The sequence below is a fragment of the Chanodichthys erythropterus genome, chromosome 2 (genome assembly GCF_024489055.1).
Source record: "Chanodichthys erythropterus isolate Z2021 chromosome 2, ASM2448905v1, whole genome shotgun sequence".
In the NCBI taxonomy this organism is placed as follows: domain Eukaryota; kingdom Metazoa; phylum Chordata; class Actinopteri; order Cypriniformes; family Xenocyprididae; genus Chanodichthys; species Chanodichthys erythropterus.
The window spans coordinates 21,036,277-21,051,977 of NC_090222.1; the positions used below are offsets into that span (position 1 = coordinate 21,036,277).

The 15,701-nt window shown below is 36.2% G+C and overlaps 1 protein-coding gene across 1 annotated transcript in view; it reads left to right on the forward strand.

Annotated features, from left to right (window-relative positions):
* rbms3 (RNA binding motif, single stranded interacting protein) overlaps positions 1-15,701 on the forward strand; it is a 179,618-nt gene that overhangs the window by 129,887 nt on the left and 34,030 nt on the right. The window contains exons 5-6 of the mRNA XM_067404704.1: positions 995-1,152; positions 3,290-3,369. Of these exons, the coding sequence (XP_067260805.1) occupies positions 995-1,152; positions 3,290-3,369 (238 nt within the window). The remainder of the gene's footprint in view (positions 1-994; positions 1,153-3,289; positions 3,370-15,701) is intronic.

The window sequence follows — 15,701 nt, forward strand, 5'->3', positions numbered from 1 at the left end:
ATAGAAATGGTATGACATGACAGATCTCTCTCTATCTCTGTATGTGTGTGTGTGTGTGTGCGTGTGTGTGCGTGTGTGTGCGTGTGTGTGTGTGTGTGTGTGTGTGTGTGTGTGTGTGTGTGTGTGTGTGTGTGTGTGTGCGTGTGTGCGTGTGTGTGTGTGTGTGTGTGTGTGTGTGTGTGTGTTTAGGTTACATACAATGCTATCTATGAAATTAGCCTTTGCAAAAGTTATTCTAGAAATGTTATAAATGTTTCCACCACAGAATGTTATCTAACATCATTTATGAAAATTACCTTTCTTGGCTCAGAATAATTTTTTGCAGTGTACCATTTTCCTCTGCACATTTTAGCCTGGGCTTCAAAGAGACAGATGCAGTATGTTCTCTTAGTGTGCAAGTGCTTTAATGCTGCTCATTTTGGTCTTTGCAAACACACACACCCTTCAACAACCACCATCCAGTGTCGGTATTGTGTGTGCCGTCCTCTCAGACCCCCATTAGCCAGCATCACAGTGTCTCTAGAAGAGGCCATCAACACCAGTGCGTGAGTGAGAGACAGGTAGAGCTGTATCCAGTTAAGGCCCTCCAGCATCTTGTGGTTTTCATTTAAACGCAGCTTTCAGCTTTAACAGCTCACTCTTTCTCTCTCCTCTTCATCCTGGGTTACTCATGCCCATTGCAATAAAAAGCAGCATGGAAGATCAGACCAAAATACCCCTAGGATGATTGTAATCTCAGAAAGACATTCAAAAGCTTTGTCTGAGACACTTTGTAGCAAGTAAACAAGGCATCTTCACCTGTATAATGTGTTTCGCTGAGTCTGATTTCATATTTACACACACTTGGTCAACTGATATGTCACTCAGAAAGCCACGTCCTGACTAAATGGGTCATTTTAAGCTGCAACTAGAGTTTATGCCTATAATTTAAAGTCTGAATATGTGTGACTACATCATGATTTCTAATGTCACACTGTGTGTGTTTTCTCCTCAGCAACAAGAGCAGGACCCCACTAACTTGTACATCTCGAACCTCCCGGTTTCAATGGATGAACAAGAGTTGGAGAACATGCTGAAGCCTTTCGGACATGTCATCTCCACACGGATACTCCGAGACGCCAACGGGGTCAGTCGAGGGGTCGGTTTCGCCAGGTAACCTTGACAACTAACACTCTCTTTGGCACATGCAAGACTAGACAGAGCGTTTGTTCAAGAGGGCACATATAAAAACATCCCTTAGTTTCTTTCTTTTCCTGCTTTTCTCCCCTCTCTCTTGTGTGGCGCGTGTGGGGTGGTTTGGCTGGTTTTCAGGGTCACTGGCTGTGTAAGAGATCCCAGCAGAGGCTGTGTGTGTATATGTGTGTGTGTACAATTGTGCCAGCCAGGCAATTAGCCGTTCAGCCATGATTGGGTGAGCAGAGCTGAATGGGGCCGCACAGAGGAGAGGAGCCACTCCAGAGAGCACAGCCTAAATCAAGACTCCCAGCAGCCCGAAACAAACACTATAGAACACCCCTGCCGCTCTTTATTTTCCCTCCTTCACTCTTTCTATCCATCTCCTTTCATTCTCTAAATTAACATATAAGGATGTTTCTTCAATTACAGGAATTTAATGTCCCAGAGGTTAAAACTAAAAGATTTCAACTTTTTTATTTTTGTTATATGAAGATCATTTTAAAACTGGGGACTTTTTATCATGCCTTCATAATTTATTTTGGTTTATTTTTAAATGTAATGGCCCTCATTTATTAAACGAACGTAGAAACCAGCGTACATCTGAACGGGAAAAAAAACAGCTTACGACAACACTCACGTGTGATTCATTAAACTTTCGTATGTGGCCAATTCTGTCGCACGAATGAACGGGTGTTGATTAATGTGGCGGCTGAAAACTGTCGTCATTTAAATGTCATGCCCTAAATTTTAGAAGCCTTGCCCAATAGTTTACGACACAGAGAAACGTAACCCGGCCATGAAGAGGAAGTAATCACATGAAAAAAACACCCCTCAACCTCGTATTTGCAAACAATAAAATTAAAGAAAGTAACACCATATAATTTTGGATGCTGTTCCCAAAATGATTTATTTGGTATCATGAGACCAGAGTATTGATTCCCAGAATATATATTTTGTAAATATGGGCTTTGGATATGGCTAACTCACTTTATCGTGCTTTGGTAAGGAAAATAACATAAATGTTCTCATAACAATTCTCCACCAGATTTACTATGCTGCACGCAAGTTCCCGCTGACTCAAAAACGTGCATACACGAGCGAGGAACTGACATGAGATTTGATCATATTGATAAATGCCAAATTTTGCGTGGAAACGAGCGTACGCACAGTTTTCTTTCGTACAATCGTTTGATAAATGAGGGCCAATATATTTATCAATTTATTAAATTTTTATTTCGTTCCCTCGATTTGCTAAATTGTGCACATGATTTAATATTTCTTTCCCTCGATTAATTCAATTGTCGACACGATTTACTATTTAGTTTCTTTTGATTTGCTAAATCATGGCATGATTTACTATTTCATTCCCTCGCTTTATAAATCAAGCGCAAGATTTAGCCTATTATTTTTTTCCTGCATGTAATGTGCGGCACTCCATAGTATAGAAATTGTAGATTTAAAATAAAATATATATTTTTATATTCTTTAAAATGTTTTTCTAAACAAAGTGAAATAAACTTGTCATATTGATTGATTGATTGATTGATTGATTGATTGATTGATTGATTGATTGATTGATTGATTGATTTCCCATCATAACTTTGGACCCAATAAGGTTTTATCAAAAGTTATTTTACTTGTTTATCAAAGAGACAACAAAGACACTAAAGCAGACTGACATGAAATATGAGACTTGCAATATGTGAAGAAAACATCACAGAATATTTTACTTTGCATCATTTCTAATCAAGTGTAGCTTGTGCACTTATATTATGTGCTGGAAATTACATTTGTTGAGAAATTGATTTGTTCAGAAACATGATGGCTGATTTGGAAAAAAAAAAAAAAATTCCTTTGCATGTTCTGCAAGTCCACAGTTGGTCATTGACAAATTAAACTGATGAGAGTATGAAAAGTGCGTTTTAATAGAGTTTTAATAGAGAATTTTCTAAATGTCCACAAGGCCAAAAATTTCCAGTTGATGAAGTGATCATAAAGCAGAGTTTTAAAATCTGTTCAATTTTCAATGTGTTTTCACTGCAGTCATGACCAATGACTTTAATTCTGATTGCCTCATGCTGTGTGTTTCTTTTTGTTTCTCTTTCTCTCACAGAATGGAGTCCACTGAGAAATGTGATGTGGTGATTCAACATTTCAACGGAAAGTTCCTCAAAACCCCACCAGGAGTACCAGGCAAGTGTCAACAATGCAGTGTTTTCTAACAATATTGCATCCTAACCAGGTGCAAAGCGATAAAGTGACAATCAACAGGACATTTTGTTGCCCACTTGGTGTTTTCGCAGCTTCATCCACAGTAAAATCGCATTGCTCAGAGGTCCCTCTCCATATAGCAGTATATTAAAGGAATAGTTCAGCCAAAAATGACAGTTCTGTCATCTTCTGCTTGCCCTCACGTTGTTCCAAACGCTTGTTTCAGTGAGTAAATGACAGAAATCAAATTTTTAATGAACTGTCCCTTTAAATATTAAATATGTTCTGATTCCTGATTGTGACAGCATAATTACACCTGTATCGCTCACTGTGTCGAGCTTTAGATATATACTAAACCCCCAAGTTCAGAGTGATCCAAACCTCTAGTGTGAGGAAGTACACGTCCCCCCACTTTGAGTCGCTCTGCTCATCAGCTTCATATGACAGGATCTGATTTATAGGTTGATTAAGGTTTAATTTAAGCCTGGTGTGCCAGAAGAAAACAGTTCCCACAGGGCAGCAGAATGTACTGCATATACTAGTGACAAACATTTATACTGAAGACTGCATTTAGAATACATTTAACTTGCATTATGTGACGTATTTCAGAATGAAACCGAATATTAGTGAGATATGATGTAGGGCGGGACTTGATTTTATCTATCCGCATTTAATTGGATTGTGAAAAGTGGGCTATGATATTATTGGATGGCATTAATTTGTGGACTTGTTCAAAAATCTTGTCAAATGTGTTATTAGATTTTGCTGAAAGATTTTTCTTTAATAGAATATTCTTGACTGCATTTGTGGCATAATGTTGATTACAACAAAAATTTCCACCTGTCCTGCAATTAATTGCGATTAATCATTTGACAGCCCTACAAATAATAGTTTTAATTGATAAAGTAATATAAGCGCTCCAAAAATGGTCCCCATTCACTTTCAAGTGCTTCACTGTAATTCCATTTTTGCTTATTTTAAAGAAAATTTGAGACATTATGACACACACATAAGAAACATTATGCCACAAATGCTGTTGAATGAGCTTATTTTGTATTCAACTCAGAATATTTTAAGTAACAAACACTCATCAGTCATGCGCAAAACGATCAGAGACATTTATTAAGAAAGTAATTTCTGATTTCATGTCGCCTTTAAAAGCGACAAGCGCTTTATATCACAGACGCCCACAAAAATAATGTGTAAACAGTGTTGTTTAATGGGGTAGTTTTGCAAAGCTCAGGGTATTTTCCTCAGTAATGTGCTTGTGTTTGTTCCCCTGCTGTTGTGGAGCTTTCTTGTTTCCTTTAGAGAGAGAAAAGGTGAGCACAAGCAACAGAAACAGAGTTGGAGAGGTTAAGGTGAATGAGAGAGAGAATATGTGATTCCTGTTGGATGCAGTATGTGCGTGCGTGTGTGTGTGAATCTGTCTGTTTTCTGTTTGAAGGAGGCATAGGCAGAGGGCTTTTTTTTTTCGGAGGAGGGGGGTGGGGGGGGTATAAAAGCAACTGACAAGACAGAGAGAGAGAATAGGAAGAGAGAGATTGGAGAGGGCAGCCTGCAACTCTGGCAGTTGCTGTGTGATTTGTGGGGTGTAGCGTGCGGCTCGGTGTCAGACCCAAAGACAGAGGGATGATGGATGGCTTCATCTATACCTCTCTCTCTCTTAAAGGCTCTCTCTCTGTTTTTTCTCAGTACTAACAGACCCCTGGCCAACTCGGTCTTGTCTTTACCTTTACAATGTGTCTTAACCTGGTGCAACGTGATAAAGCGTCAAGCGATAAAATTGTCTACCATGTAAATTTGTTCCTTACCAGCTGTGATCGTGACAAGCAATAAGCATTTTTTTCAGTCACTTGGTTTCTATTTCTGCAGCGTTTCACTGGCTTCACATACAGTATAATGACATCTCATTGGTCTAAAAGTTTGGGGTATGTAAGATTTTTTTTTTGTTTTTGAAAGATGCCTCTTCTACTCCTGTGACACCAAATGTGAATTTTCAGCATTTCTTAACTGTTCACCAGTGTCACATGATCCTTCAGAAATCATTCTAATATGCTGATTTGGTGCTCAAGAAACATTTCTTATAATTAACAATGTTGAAAACAGAAATTCTTAAGACTGTTTTGGATAATTTGAGGGTGTTGAGCTTGACCTCAAGAAGTTAAGTTGATCAAACAATTCGCAAATCATATATTGCTACATTTCTCATGAACATGCCAAGGAGAGTGAAGACCTAAATTTAAGAATTTTCCTGACATAAAACAATCGTGTGGCTTAGAGGACTGAAAATATAGCACATAAGTCATGTGGACCCCTTTTATGACTTTTATGGTGCTTTTCTTGTCCTTTTGGTCCCCGTCCACTTTCACTGTATGGGTAAAAACAAAAAACGCAAGGTATCTTCATACCTTCTCCTTTTATGTTTCTTGAAAGAAAGAAGGTCATACAGGTTTGAAACAACATGAGGGACAGTAAATTATGACAAATTTCATTTTAGGGTGAACTATCCCTTTAAAAAGCCAAGAAAAAGCTTCTTTTGAGGAATGGAAGGCAGAAAGTGAGAATGAGGTGATATTGTGTACTGTAAAGTCAGGAATATTGCTACAGTCTTTGCCAGCCTTCTGATAATGCATTCAGCCTTGAAAAGGAGCCATGCATGTATTGATATCCAGGTTCAAAGCTCCAAAATAGCACCTCATCGATTTTCTCTCCCTCCCATCCTTCTTTTTCCATCTTTCTCTCTCTCTCTCTCTCTCTCTCGCTCTCTCTCTCTATCTAGTAAGTGGATCATACGAGCCTGTGGAATAACTGTGTTTTGCACAAGTGGTTCCTCTTGAATCTTGCTGTGCACTGAAGATTCTCTCAAACAGGTGTAGCATTATTAAAACATCAGGCATAAAAGAGATCCAATCTGCTGTATGCTTTTAAAGAAAAGCCTTTTACACCTATGTTTCTTACACAGATTGATTGTTGAAATTTGTATGTTTTATTTGAGAGAGAAAGGAAAAGAAAAGGAGCTCTTTGTCTCTTAAAGGGATAGTTCACCCTAAAATAAAAGTTCTTTCATCATTTGCTCACCCGTATGACTTTCATGAAGCACTTGCTGTCACTTGTTCAGTCGTTCTGCTCGTCTCTCTTGTCTCCATCTGCTGTAGGTGTGTGTTTGCTCGCATGTTGTCCAGATCCAGCTTACTCAGGCTTTTCTAACAGGCCACGGCGGAGCCATCAGGCCTGCATGCTCTTATAATTACACAGGCTCTTAGGCAACATGCTGATGCTGGGGTAGATAATGATGACGACCGTGTAACGCTGTGACCCCTCCATCACGCACAAGCTCCCTGTCATGGGACGTCCAGCGGGTCTTTCCATTCTGCTGATCTTCCACATGCCCAGCTCAAGCCTGTGGGCTCTGTTAGATCTTGGAGTGCGTTTCAGGCAATTTGGCCGGCACCTGATTTCGACCTTAATCCGTTCCCCCCCTCATCTCTTCATCTCTTCCTATTCATGAGCAGAGTGGCCTGAGGGAAGTCTTAATGGTGTGGGTATGGGAATCAAGTCGTGGATTTGTGGTCATAACACCACACACACACACACATTAATTCTGGAACGTTTTAGTTGATTGAAGGTAAAGAGAGAAAGGTTGCGACAGATGCACAATTTCTCATTTACTATGACAGAAGAATAACACTAATCTATCTGAAACTGAAAAAAAATGAAAGGGGTTAGTTTGGCCCTGTAAGCCCCTGCTGGTTGAAGATATAACTATACCATCTTGCAACAAAAAGCATTTACTCCATTTAATGGTTATTCAAAAGTAGCTGTTTATTGTGACAACATAAATATAAACAGAGAAACAACTTGTATATCTCTAATATTTTGGAATAATGTTTTCAGTAAAATGTTTTACCACACTGTAAAAAAAGAATTGTTGGTTTTACTTAAAAAAGTAAGTTACCTGGTTGCCTTAATGTTGAGTTCATTGAAATTAAAAATGTTAGTTAATACAATGAAGGCAATTGCTTTAATCAACAGAAACTCAAAATATTATGTTATCTGAACCACACTAATTATTAAGTTGATTTGACAAAAGAAAAAATGTTGTGATAACATATCATGAAAATCATTTTTTACAGTGCAGCGCCATATATAAAAATGTGAAATATTGACATCAGTTCAGGATAGTTTCTAGTGAAGGACTATTTTCACATTATTCTATTTATTTATTTGAATAAATATTTTTTAAACACTTTTTTAACAAAAAAAAAATTTTTTTTTACATTTCTTCATTTAGCAGATGCTTTTATCCAAAGTGACTTAAAAATTAGGAATATTATTTAAATAATTTAACAATGAAAATAAATAATTTTTTTAATATCTTGTTAAAAATATTTATATATTTTTGTTAGTTTTTAATTATTTTATTTGTAGCTTTTAATCATTTATTTGAAACTTATTTTATTTATTATTTAACGCATGTTGAGGTTTGTATTACTACTTTGACAATCGACAATCATGTCAAAAAAAAAAAAAGTACTTTGAAATGAAAAATTCTGGCATAGACAGACAGACTGGTGTGCAGGGTCTTGTGTATGTGTTTTCCCACAGGCTGATCAGTAAAGTGACTTGTTAAATTACTGTGTATGTGTGTGTTAGCTGTGACTGAGGGGAAATGTAGGCTTGTACTGAAGTGCTTACAAGCCCACTGACAGTGAGACTGTGAGAGAGAGAGAGTACTTACACCCCACTGTCTGTGCTGATGGAAGGGGAGGCAAAATTATAGGGCATGTCAGTGTGTGAGGCCAGGCTGATGTGTATTTGTGTGTATGTATGCGTGTGTGTCTGTGCAGCATCGGGGTGACCCATCAAATTTGGTTCCACTCGACTCGCTAATGCCTGCGAGACTGGGAAATCAAACTGCTATGGAGCGATACACTCTCTGAGGATTTGTTTGAATGGGGCATGTGTGAGACCTAGTTGAAAAGGGTGGAGCCTTATTCTAAATAAATAAATATTTAAATATTTTATTTTAAATCAAAGAATGTATTTGTTTTAAAAGATAAATGAGTTTATTTATTTTTTATTTTTTTTGTATTATTTAAATGGCTGTCAAAGATGCACTTTTGCAGCCAGAGGTGTAGTTACAACATCATCCAGCAGGGGCTAACAGTACCATGTTACCCAGCCAAACCACAAGACAACCATATTCCTTAATTTATCACAAAGCAGCCTGTTTATATACTACACCATAAAAACGAAATGTAAGATATCACACCCCCTTCAAGATAAATCTGCGATGATCTGGTGTGAAATGTTATTTTTGGAATGTTCTACATTCAGTTCTAGCAGTGTTTGTGTTCCAGTGGTGAGGTCATAATGGAGGGGTCTCAGGTAAGCATTCGACGGGCCGGCGGTGAGGCGTGGAAGGCTCTGGAACATTTTGATGTCTTAATGAGCGGTGAGCTCGCTTCTGACTGACGTCTTATGTTTGGATAGTTTCGTCTTATGCTTCAGACAAGGCACTCACACGCTATGTGTGGGAGAGAGAGAGAGAGAAATTCTATAAAGGACGTGCTAATGAAGCTGTTTATTTTCCCAGGACTTACTGGAGAACATAATGGGCACTGCCGCATATCGTTCTCTCACATTCTCTATGTACCTCTTCCTCTCTGATTTCTTCTTTCTTTTCTCCTTTTTATGTGTTCTCTCACTCTCTATATTTAGTGGCGCTTGCTAAGGCAAGCATCAGTATTATTTTTGCTTCTCAAAATATGGTGACTTTCTCTCATTCAAAATGTTTGGTCTTTTGAATTCAGTTCGCTTAACATTATTTCTAATCATTTTATTTTATTTTAAATTAATAGTTAAATTAATATTTTTAACTATTTTTATAATTATTCAGTTATTTATACTTAATACACTACCATTCAAAAGTTTGGAGTCTGTATATTTTATTTATTTTTTTTAATGCTTTTAAAAGTCTGTTATGCTCACCAAAGCTGTATTTATTTGAACAAAAACAGTAATTAGTAGTAGATTAGTAAAAACAGTAATATTTTAAACTGTAATTTATTACTCAGATGGCAAGGCTGAATTTACAGCTGGCTTCAGTGTCACATGATCAAATAGAAAGCATTCTAATATGCTAATTTGCTCGAAACATTTTTTTGCGTGTAAACCATGGAACATTTTTTTTTTTTTTCTGGATTCTTTGTTGAATAGAAAATTCAAACAGCATTTATTTAAAATGGAAATATTTTCTAAGATTATAAATGGCTTTACTTGCACTTTTGATCAATTTAATGCATCCTTGCTAAATAAAAGTATTAATATTAAAAACTATAGTGACCCCGAACTCTTGAACAGTAGTGTAATTTATTATAAAATGCGCAGCACAATGCTGTGTCAAACCATTTAGTATACAGTATAATAAAATATTAAGTTTTAGAATCATCCCTTAACGGTATATGAGGTTTCTTGAATATTAAATTTAACTATAAACATGTTTGTCACCATATTTTGAGATCATTTTGACAATAAAATGGGTGAAAATATAGACTTGCATTACTTACACTCTAGCAACTGCATAGCAAAACCCAAGCAACACTAGTGGTGAGTTTTGTACAGCACTCACATTTTCTGCTTAAACTGTAAATATGTACTTTTCCTGTTTCTCACAATTACCCAAAAACTCCTTGTTTTGGAATTGCTGAGCCCATTTGTGCACGTAATTTTCTAAAACAGCTCCACTTCCAGTTCTCTGCTATGATTCTTTACTTCCCCAAAGCTCACTCAGTCTTTCCTTTTGTTTTCCCATAATCTTTGAATAAGCATGATCCTGTTTTTGTATTTTCTCTGCTGGAACCCAACAAGCCTCCTCAGCATACAGGAGGCAGGAATAAAAGGTGTTTAGATTCGGCTGTAGTCTTTAGAGAGAATGGCAGAGGCTATTTGGTGGCTTGCTCTAGACACTGGTGACTTCAGACGCAGGAAATACTATGGGCCCTCATGATTCCTTCAGTGTCCCATCATGCCAGCAGGTGCGTTTAAATCTTTGTGATGTTTTTTGAATGAGAGGAGAGAACACAGGTCCCTAAATGCAAACTGACATAGTAAATCATTTGTATCTCTTTGTATATATGGGCTGCACTATTAATCAGGTAAATTAATACGATTTTGATCAAGGCTGCAATGATTTGATAGTCAGTGAGTTTGTGCTAAACTGCAGGACTCAAACAGTCACATGAAACTGTAAACTTGTGTTGACAGCTTTATTGATCATAACAAGAGGGGGGCAGTCTATTATTGATGTTTGCTTGCTTTCGCTGTGTAATTTATTCTAAATCTAAATAACAGGGATTTTTTTATGCTGATAAAGAGGGCTAGTGTGAAGTTGACCCATTAGGCACTGTCTTGGTTTAGTGATGTATAAAACAGCAAAAGATTAAAGGCCTGTTCACAACTATAGCATAACTATATTAGCGTCCACACCTGTGGACGATAATGTTCTGTTTATTCTAACCACGCTGCAGTTTTGCCGTATGTTGCTTTAAATGTGTGAGGTCTTTAAAGTAGGATGGATTCTGATTGGCTGTCAATGTTTTTATCGTTCATCAGCTGGGAAAAAATCATTCTGAAAGCGATTCCAACTATATCGTTACTCTGTGCCATAATATTTGTGGTGTGGACTGTGCTATTCTTTTATATTTAGAAGGATTTTTAGAACTATATCTTTATAGTAACTATATACTATATCGTTATCATTATATTTATCATACTTTGTGTAAATGGGCCTTAATTCAAGAACACATGGATATGTAGCCTATAAAGAATATGGCATGCTTCCAACACAAATTAAGTTTAATGAAAATTATATTAATCAAAATGAATGATTCAAGTCATTACATTATCAGGATAAATAACAGATAATATCACTGGAGAAAATGCTTTATTGCTCTCTCAACACACACACACACACATACACATGCATACGTATTCACCTGGTAACCAGGTCTCTAAGCGCAGGTGTGGTAAAGGGATCAGGTGTTTTGGGAAACAGCTTGAATATGTGTTAGTGGCTGAGGTGTGACAACAATATCTTCAGTGTGGAGCTGCTATAAAGGTCTTAAGTGAAAATTATTCATATTTATTATACTTGTATGTGGAAACAAAAAGCGTTTATTTCCATGTAGTATTTTCATGCATTGCATAAAAATTGCATGAAAATGTAAATAAAATATATATATATATATATATATATATATATATATATATAATATATAATATATATATATATATATATATAATATATAATATATAATATATAATCAGAATAAATTAATGTTCTCGGTTAATACAAGATGCTGACTGTCTGAATAAACAATTGACTAAACATTTAAAGCTTAAAACTTAAGCCTAAATCTTATCTTAAAACATCCTCCTCATTATAAACAAAGCATTTATTTAATCAAGCTCCAAAAATTACTTATTTTGATATTGTGTGATCTGTGACAAATTACAAAAGGAAAATACATTTGCATATGACTGCCTCCAGAACAAGACCGCGGCCGTCTCCAATTACACGTGCGTTGCACCAGCAAACGCGGAGCATGCGAGATTGAGGAAACAAGTGCACAAGTTAAATTATGAAAAATCGTTCTGCCAAGTTTTAATTTCTGCATTATTATTCATAAATATATGCGTCAGTTTTTAACCAAGATCTTTTTTTGTTTTCGTACACATGCAGTTGCGATAGCCTATTTTATGCATATGTGAGAGAATTTGGAGAATATACACTGCTGTAGAGCTGCATGATTAATTGTTAAAAGATTGCGATTTCTATTCAAACACCCACGCAATCTTATTCCTAAATGACAATGATTCTCCTGTGTCTTTTAAACCTATTTAACAATTGAATGTTAAAAATGTAGTATTTGTCATTGAATCATTCATTCAAGAGATTTGTTCAAAAACGCTGATTCAACCAGTAATGAAGTCAAGTCTTTATGAGATAAATTAAAAATTATTCATTCAAATTAATTAAACATTTTAAATAGAGCAATTAACATTTTGTCAGAACCTCTAGGAAATATTATTTTGTTTAGTTATCTGTTCAGAATCTTGGATTGTGATTGTTTTTTAAATGTTCAAAATTATTATTATTCATTTTTCTAAAATGCCAGTTTGTGTTTAAAAAGTACCTAAAACATCATTAAAAACTGCAATAATGTTTAATTGTACCATAAAACTTTGAAAGTAAAACTGGAGCAGTTAAGCAAATTGCTTACCGTTTTAAAATTATGAAATCATAAATCAGGGGAACCAAAGATTAACACTTTAAATTTAATATAAAGTTTGATATAATGCATATTTTACTTTTGGCCCACGGACCTCGATCAAGTTTGATTTTTGGCCCTTCGTTGTAAAAAGTTTGGGCACCTCTGGCTTTGTCTGCAAATGATGGTTTTATATACTGTAGATAATGTTTTCAAGACACTTACCCGCGTGCAATAGCGATTGGGCGTTGATGTTTTCTTATGCAATAATATTAGCCAATCTTGAGAGTGGCCGTTTACTATTTCAGACAGAGGGTCAGAAAGAGGGTTGCTAATAAACTGAATGTATAAATATATATAAATAAATATTTCCACATATATATTTGTTTTTTTAACATTATAAGATAACCTCAAGCAACATCTTAAAATAATAATAAAAAAAAAAAAAAAATTCCATATCATCTCCGCTTTAATTTCATCACATTGCAAAGTGATAGTCAAATTAGCATCAAATTACCTGAATTTGGCTTCCATGTGTTGAGCCAAAATGAATGAAGCATTTGAGCATGATATCAACATGTGAACAGCTTGACCATCAGTCAAAGAGCCATGTGCTGATGTGAACACCAAATCAGATGCTCAGTTCTTAATCGCTATTAAATCAAAATGGACATTTCCTGTTTTGTTTTTTTTCTTCTATGGAATATTGTACTATTTATTATAAATGATTTATCTGTGCACATCATTTTTTAATGCATGTGCCCTCATAATCTTTAATCAAAATAACTTCCCCCTCCCTCTTACAGCGACAGCTCTTCTCTGTCACTCACATGAGATCACAACAGTAGCAAACCACAACAATCCAGTCAATTCCCGATTGACGAATCAAGTCCCACCCTACATGTTTTCTTGTTCGATAAGCCGTTTCACTTCGATATACGTCACAATAGGGAACAAAGACTACTGTAACATCTTTAACAAATCAATAAATCTGAAGCTAATATCATCAGTAAAATAAGGTGACATGCCCAGCGGGTCTTCAAACTGTGGCAAGTGTGTGCAGCCTCTATCATTTCACACCAGTGCTATCTGGAGCTTTCCCCAAACCAAATTTTCTAACCGCATTATATTTTGATTTATTTGAGCTTTGTTCGTCCTCGACGGTGTCGTGATTGATTTAGCGCTGTTCTGACACAAACAAAGCCGGGCCCAGATAATCGCGTTTATACAAGATAGAATTCTAATGAGGGGGAGAAATTATCTTTCAGTGAAATCTATCTGATCTGGGACGTTCTCTAATAGCTCTGTCTGCCTCTGACCCGAGAGAGGACAGCAGTCAGCCCCATAGAGGGCAAGTGATTTCAGTGGAGAGCCCATTAGGAAGCAATATTGCATGTATTTTTTTTTTCTTCCTCTTTATCAAGTGTTCATTAGGGCTGCTGGGATGAGTCATGCATATCCAAATCAGACAGATTTGATTTCTCATATGCACACACAGGCAGAAACGCAAGCAAATGCTTTTCAATTACCTGAAATTAGGGAAACATTTTCCTGTGTTTTTAGGCAACAAACACGGGGGAGTTCTCTAAGAATTTACTGCGTTATTTGCATGCACTGTCTGTATATATCATACAATGAATTACTGCTACATAAGCATATTTTCTAAACAAAGTTCTGTGTACCACCTGCTCTCCAAGAGTGCTAATAGTTAATTGAGGCAGGCAAATAGTGCTGACTTTTGTGAATAAATCTATTATGAGTCTAATTTTACAGAGCCTCTGAAGTCTAAATAACCCTTGAGACATTTGCAAAACACTTTTACATGCGTATGAGACACTGTCACGTGAGACTAAATATAAATAAACTCGAAATTGTAAAGTGCACTTTGCGATCTTGTCAAATTTGTGTGTGTGTGTTTTGAAGTTTTTGAAACATGCAAGAATATTTTTTTATTTAGTTTACTTCTATTCAGTAAGGATGCAAAAATGACATTAAGTACATATTCATATATATATATATATATATATATATATATATATATATGTGTGTGTGTGTGTGTGTGTGTGTGTATATATATATATATATATATATATATATATATATATATATACAATATACTGGTGCAAACTGTGCATGCTTAGACATTGATTTTCTTTTTGTGCTGAAATATTGCACACAAAAGTGGTGCAACTGTTTAGTGAATTCACCTCACAGTGAGACAACTTAATGTTATTTTCTGTTTTTGTGCAGCTAGTGCATTCCTTCTAAATGAAACATGAACTTCAACCTTTAAACGAGCATGCGGTGAACTGGCTCCTGACCTTGCGTTCTGCAATGTTTTATTAGAGAACTGAGACAATTGTCTGTCTCTCTCTCTCTCTCTCTCTCTCTCCAATGACCTGCTCTCAGGACGAGCTGTGCAAAGCAGCATCCACCAAACCAAAGTCAGACAGGCCCATTAAAAGGCAGGAAGTGGGGAGGCTAAGCTGATTATGCAATGTTTGTATTCTACTCAGTTTGCGTCTCTCTCTCTCTGTCTGTCTTCCTGTCTCTCTGCCTGAATTGTCTCTTTCCTCCTGTTCTCTCTCTCCACGGAGAGATGTCAAACAGGCTAGTGATATTTACCCTCTTTAGCCCAAACAAACAAACCAGTGCTCAGAGTAAACTGCTCTCCCAGCACTGATCCAAGATCAGGGCATCACATTGGCAAGCGGTTGATTTACAATTTGTTCATTTTCAGTTCTGTTAGCGTTAGCATGAGGGTTATAAAGAATGCATGCATTACAACTTTAACCTATTAGAAAATGCTTGCAGGTCAATCAAAATTTCTTGGGTCTCCTATTATGTTTTGTATTTTACATAATGGAACATGTATTAAAGACATTTGTAATGTTAAGATTTCTATTTTTAAATAAATGCTGTTCTTTTGAACTTTTTGTTCATCAAAGAAACTTGGAAGAAAATGGATCACGGTCTCCACAAAAATATTTAGCAGAACTGTTTTCAACATTCATAATATTAAGAAATGTTTCTTGAGCA